Source organism: Arabidopsis lyrata, assembly GCF_000004255.2.
Source record: "Arabidopsis lyrata subsp. lyrata unplaced genomic scaffold ARALYscaffold_1, whole genome shotgun sequence".
NCBI lineage: Eukaryota > Viridiplantae > Streptophyta > Magnoliopsida > Brassicales > Brassicaceae > Arabidopsis > Arabidopsis lyrata.
In genome coordinates this window covers 22,406,907-22,413,233 of record NW_003302555.1, presented here as the reverse complement: position 1 = coordinate 22,413,233, position 6,327 = coordinate 22,406,907, and the positions used below count along the sequence as shown (strand labels likewise).

Genomic DNA, 6,327 nt, shown 5'->3' with positions numbered 1-6,327 from the left:
GAGGACAATACGGCCTGCATCGTTTCAGCTCAAAGAAGGTTACATCAAGGGAGATCGGACGAAGCACATCCTACCTAAGTTCTTCTTCACACATGATCTACAAAAGGATGGAGAAGTTCAAGTGGTGCAGGTCCGATCCAGTGACAATTCAGCCGACCTATTCACTAAGGCATTACCAACATCGACATTGAGGAAGCTCACGCATCAAATTGGAATGCGGAGACTTAAGGACTTTCAGGGATGACCGAAACAGGGGGAGTAATACGTGTTGTACTCTTTTTCCTTCACCATAGTTTTGTCCCAATAGGTTTTCCTGGTAAGGTTTTAATGAGGCAGCATCCCCAAGCATATTACTGAGATCCTTTGGCATCTACACGGTTATGTCATCCAAGGGGGAGTGTTGTAAACCACATTACGGATGGACTCCATAACCGTGACCCATGTCCATGTTCTAAAAGGCCCATGTCTACCTTTTAGAAGACTCGCCCAACCGATCAAGGCCAAAGACGGTTTATGTTAGTCTTAGTGGGTTTTAGTGTTTCCTAGTCCAATTGACATTTGTCTCCCCTATTGTGTATATATATAAGTTGTAACCTCATTCATTAATCAATAAGAATACACGAGATTCATAACAAATAGAGAATTTCTCTCACATTTGCTTTGTAACTCTTCTTTCTCTCTTTAACACACACAAACAAAGGTCAAAATAAGTTTTTTACCTCTCCATTGTGTTACTTACTTTATATCTAACAAGGATATTCATCTAATTAACCCAATTTTTAAAGTAATTCAAACAAACAAACCAAAAAAGAAAACTTCGCACATGTATGTCCTCACTGCTCCGACGAGCTCATGGACTTTGCATGCCGTCATCTTTCTACTTCTCGCGTCTCGTAGACCGCTATTTGCTCTCAAAGTGTCCGACTTTAACCAGAATCGTCCATGCCCAGCTCCTCAAAGCTGGTTTCATTCGCACTACTTATTGGGGAAACCGTTGCCTTCAGCTCTACTTCAAATCCGGCGCCGTCATCGATGCTTTCCGATTGTTCGACGATATTCCTGATAAGAACACTATATCATGGAACGTTTGCTTGAAGGGCTTGTTTAAAAATGGTTTTCTCAATAACGCACTTGACCTGTTCGATGAAATGCCTGAACGAGATGTTGTTAGCTGGAATACAATGATTTCAGGGTTTGTTTCTTGTGGGTTTCCTGAATATGCGATTAGGGTTTTCTTTGATATGCAGAGATGGGTGATTCGACCAACGGAGTTTACGTTTTCGATTCTAGCTTCTCTTGTTTCTTGTGTTCGTCATGGGGAACAGATTCATGGTAATGCTATTTGTAGTGGCGTTAGTAAGTCTAATTTGGTGGTGTGGAATTCACTGATGGATATGTATAGAAGAATAGGAGTTTTTGATTATGCGATATCGGTGTTTTTAACTATGGAGGAGAGAGATGTTATCTCGTGGAACTGTTTGATTTTGTGTTGTTCTGATTCTGGTAACAAAGAAGTGGCTTTGGATCAGTTTTGGTTAATGAGAGAAATGGAGAATAAACCTGATGAATATACAGTTTCGATGGTTGTGTCTATTTGCTCTGATTTACAAGATTTGTGCAAGGGTAAGCAGGCTATTGCTCTTTGCATCAAGATGGGGTTTTTATTTAACAACATTGTTTTAGGATCTGGGATTGACATGTTTTCCAAATGCAACAGATTGGATGATTCGGTTAAGCTTTTTAGACAGTTGGAGAAATGGGATTCGGTGTTGTGCAATTCCATGATCGGTAGCTATTCGTGGCATTGTTGTGGAGAAGATACTCTTACGCTCTTTATTGTTGCAATGAGGCAGAGCATTAGTCCCGATAAGTTCACGTTTAGTAGCGTTCTGAGCTCGATGAATGCCGTGATGCTAGGTCACGGAGCACAAGTTCATGCTTTGGCTACTAAGTTAGGGTTTGATTCGGACACGACAGTAGCCACCTCACTCATGGAGATGTACTTCAAAACCGGTTCAGTTGATTCAGCAATGGGAGTGTTTGCCATAACAGATGAAAAAGATTTGATCTTTTGGAACACAGTGATAATGGGTTTGGCGAGAAACAGCAGAGCAGTTGAGTCCCTTTCTGTTTTCAATCAATTGCTGATGGACGAAAGAGGTCTGAAACCGGATAGAGTGACTTTCATGGGTATCTTAGTAGCTTGTTGTTATGCGGGCTTTGTTAATAAAGGAATTCAGATATTCTCTTCAATGGAAAAGACTCATGATGTTGATCCTGGCAACGAGCATTACGCCTGTATAATCGAATTGCTTTGCAGAGCAGGTATGATCAATGAAGCAAAGGACATTGCTGACAAGATACCTTTTGAACCAAGCTCTCATATCTGGGAACCGATTCTCTGTGCATCTGTAGATGTTGGAGACACGAGACTCGCTGAAAGTGTAGCGAAAATAATGATAGAATCGGAACCAAAGTCATCGTTTCCTTACCTGGTTCTGATTAAGCTATACGAGATGACATGGCGCTGGGAAAATTCAGTGAAGTTAAGATACACCATGAATGAACATAAGTTGAAATCGACTCAAGGATCGAGCAAGATCGGTATAAAGAGCAGTGTGTACAGCTTCGAAGCTGAACAGTTGCAAATTCACGGAGGTCATGATACTTACGCAGTCTTGGACTTATTGTCTTGGGATTCTGTTGATCAGAAAATTCATTGGTCTGCATAACATTTTCACTAACAAGGGTCCAATAGTTAAGTGATTTTTTCATTTACTTTAACCTAATAGTTAAGGGGTCAGGTTGTATCCACTAATCCTGGAAAATTTCTGTATTTGATTCCACGAAAAGAAAAAGTTAATAGTATTGCACAGTACATTGATGTATAGAGAAATCAATTTGATAACAAGAAAATGTTTTTCTTCAATTTAACATTAAAAGTTTAAAGGGAAAATTAGAAATAAAGGAGGTTTTAATAGATAAATGTCCATATATACCTTTCTATAAAAAGTTTGGTGAAATAGGTTTTTTTAAAAATCAAAACTCCTAATTTACCCTCATATTTTCGAAATTGTAATTAACAAAATTTTAAAAAAAGAAATATTTCCTAATTTATTTACATAAATCAGATAATTTTGTGTTATCTCAAGCCCTGTTCGAAAACGCGGCCTCCGCGGCCGCCTAAGCGCCGGTTAAGCGCTCAGCAGTAGGTAACCGCCGGGATTTGTCCAAATCGGAGAATAACAATTTTTTGTAGTTTATGGTTAAATATTCTATGATACATGTCAGATCTATCATATTTGGAGAAAAACAAGAACAAAAATGAGTTAAAAATGATGAAAATGTATAAAAAACGGGCAGCCGCCATTATTAGGTTTAGAAAGTCGTCAAGGTCTGTGAAGAAGACGATGATAAAATGTCTGTTTTACCTTTCATTAAAAGAAGGGTTAAAAAGAGAGCAAAAAACGAGATCTGGGGACTCGAACTCAGGCGTACAAAGGCATTTAGACTGCTGAAACCACTACACCAAGCCGACTTTATATTCTTTGTCAGCAAATAATTCATATATACCCACAAAACTAGATAAAAACCCTAAAACTAATCCCGATTAATTTCCGTGTAATCTCCGATTTACCGATTAATCTCTAGGCCCAGCTCGAACGCTAGATTAACGCCTAGCGATTTTTTGAACAAGGATCTCAAGTACTCTTGTTGAAAAAGAGACTTATACCACCAAGATAATTTTGTGTTCTGAACATACTCCTCTCACGTGCCCACGCGTCTACAACCGTCGCCAACTGACGTGACTTTTCCCCTCTTTATACCATGGCATGAATATTCATCGAAAACTTTATAAAAGATTGTAAAAACCATAGGAAAAAAAACAAAATTTCCAACATCTTCTTGACCTGTTTCGTTCTAAATTCTGATATTACAACAATAATTAAATTGTTTCAACCCTTCGCTAAGAAATGTCTTTTTCTTTCTCATGGGTTTGTTCTGCGATATCTTCTCAAAAAAGCTTTTCTTTAACACGGAGTGTAGTTCGCCCTAAATAATCTCTCCCAGGCACGAAAACCAAGGAGCCGCATCCCTTGAAGATATGAGCTTCTTCCTCCGACGTTGCTTCTCCGGCAGCTTCCTTTTCTGATCGGTGCTAGCTGCTAAGGCAAGATCTCTTAGGCGAACCTCTTTTTCCGGCGACGTGGCTGTCTTTCCGGTGAGACTTTTCACCTGAGATGACTTTCCTTCTTCTGTCTTCTTCGAGCCACTCTCGTCATTTTCCGATGTCTTTGGTTGCGTTCTCCGATCTGAGCCTCTGAGGCCTCCTCCTGCACCACCACCGGAGTCTCTTTCTCCGCCGACTCCACCTGAACCACCAGACCCACCGGACCCTCAGATCTGCCGCTCCTTTGATGAATCTCTTGCTCAGCCACCGTGGATGACGAGTCTACCTCTCCTGCCTGCAAAGTTTCTCAATAGCATTGGACTGCTGCTTCTTGACGAGTCCCTCTTTGCTATCTGGTTTGGAGAGCTTGATGCTCGTCTATATCCGACCACTTCGACCACCGCCATTTTCGGAGTTCATTGCTATCTCGCCGACGCCCTCACCTTCTCTCCTCAGATGTTCCTCAGGTAAGCATGCGCTCTTCGCCCTCTAATTCTTCTAATATGGGAAGGAATTGGATGTTCGTTGAATTTGTGGCTTTGGTTTTGTGGAACTTGGAGTTAGCTCATTCGATTTCGATGGGTTTAGATACTTTTGTGTCTACGTTTGTGCTCTCTTGTAGCACACTTATCGCCTTGATGCGATCACTTACTGCAGTATGCAGATTCTGTCTCGATTTGGCCTGGATAGAAATTGTCTCGTGGCAGCTTAGACTTAGATCTTTGTTTCAGTTCAACCGGCCAGTTGATCGGGTTCATCGGAGCTTTCATAGCTCTCATCTCTCCTTTATGGAGCTTTTTATCCTCCTAACTACTTCACTTGTGTTTAGTGGTAGTGTTACAAGGAGCATTGTTATCAAGACTGTTCTGCTTGATGCAGAAGCGAAAATTGTTGTTCATGACTATTCTCGCTCAGCTTTTGCTGGCTGTTTGGCGTTATCGACTCGGGAGGCTTTGTTTCCTCCTCTTTGTTGTCTCGAAGTCTTTAAATTCCATGTTGCAGGTAGGGCTTCTTGTCTCTGCAGTTTGGGATGGACGTTTACAAGTTATGACTGTACCATTACGGCCTCTTTCTCTGCGATTGGAGCCTTTGTTGCCTCAGCCCTTGTAGCGGAAGCACTTGCATTGTGCAGTGCGCTCTTATCAGCAGCCGGTTAGCCGGATTTTGCCTCTCCAACGGTGTTGTGGGACTCTCTTGTCCTCGTTTCACTCATCAACGCTAAGGATAGTACTTCAGAGCTAAAAGGGATCTTCCTTGATATAGCTATGTTATGTAACTCCTTTGCACCTATCTTTACTGATGTTTTACCACAGACGGTCTTTGTTTTAGCCGATTGCTTAGCTTTGTTTGCCCTTGTGGCTATTTCCAATTCCTCCTCTCTTGGAGTGTAAGACATTTCTCTTATTTATTCAAGTTCAGTTTGCCGAAAAAAAAAAAAAAGCTTTTCTTTTTTACCTACTCTTATATCTGCACAACAAAACAAGAAGAAAAAAATACCGAGTTAAGCCAACAAATTACAATGTATGGTTATTTTACTTGTAAATTTCATGGTTATGATGAAATGTTTCTTATTGGGCTTTGCTCTCGAACGAGTTGTGGAAAAAAGACAAATCTACCAAATTAGTCTAACTTTTCAACGTGGACTCGAAAAGAATATGTGAAAGAAGAAGACTTTGAGAATTAGGGCACAAAAGTATTTTACTTATGGTTTTACGATTTCAATTTATTTTTCATCTAAAAAAATTAGAATTCGTATTCTAAACATCCCAGATCGTAATCTAAACAATAAAAGTGTAATATTTAATAAATATTCAGTTTCCTTTTTGAAAGATTAACTTTCTATATTTAGAATTCTAAAAATTTCAGAATTTGAAATCTATATTATTTTAGAAAATGGATTCTAAATAATAATACATTTTCTAACGTTTTTAGAACATATAGTAAATAGTAGAATAGATTTTCATGACTTAAATTAGAACATGAAGGAAAGCGTAGAGCACTTGTTCTACGGATTTTAGAAATTTTATTCCGGTCTTCTGAATATGTTAGAACAGATATCTAATCTAAAAGTCATAGAACATGTACAAAATTTTAGAATATAAACTCTGATTCGTAGAACATGTACAAAAGTTTAGAATATAAACTCTGATATTCGT

The 6,327-nt window shown here is 39.4% G+C and overlaps 2 protein-coding genes across 2 annotated transcripts; both read left to right on the top strand.

Annotated features, from left to right (window-relative positions):
• The first annotated feature begins 667 nt into the window (after positions 1–667).
• LOC9330033 (pentatricopeptide repeat-containing protein At1g43980, mitochondrial) lies at positions 668–2,917 on the top strand. The gene has a single exon (XM_002893926.2). The coding sequence runs from the start codon at positions 828–830 to the stop codon at positions 2,730–2,732; it is 1,905 nt and encodes a 634-aa protein (XP_002893972.2). The 5' UTR covers positions 668–827; the 3' UTR covers positions 2,733–2,917.
• Positions 2,918–3,864: 947 nt separating this feature from the next.
• LOC9327345 lies at positions 3,865–5,483 on the top strand. The gene is made up of 2 exons (XM_021010349.1): positions 3,865–4,638; positions 5,001–5,483. Exons 1-2 carry the CDS (start codon positions 4,445–4,447, stop codon positions 5,326–5,328), a joined length of 522 nt encoding a protein of 173 aa, XP_020866008.1. The 5' UTR covers positions 3,865–4,444; the 3' UTR covers positions 5,329–5,483.
• Positions 5,484–6,327: the final 844 nt, after the last annotated feature.

Excerpts from the sequence above, each read along its gene's own strand:
- LOC9330033 (XM_002893926.2), top strand. The coding sequence starts at position 828 with ATGTCCTCACTGCTCCGACGAGCTCATGGACTTTGCATGCCGTCATCT.
- LOC9327345 (XM_021010349.1), top strand. The coding sequence starts at position 4,445 with ATGACGAGTCTACCTCTCCTGCCTGCAAAGTTTCTCAATAGCATTGGA. Across the intron at positions 4,639-5,000 it reads TCTCCTCAGATGTTCCTCAG|TGGTAGTGTTACAAGGAGCA; the intron begins GTAAGCATGCGC and ends ACTTGTGTTTAG.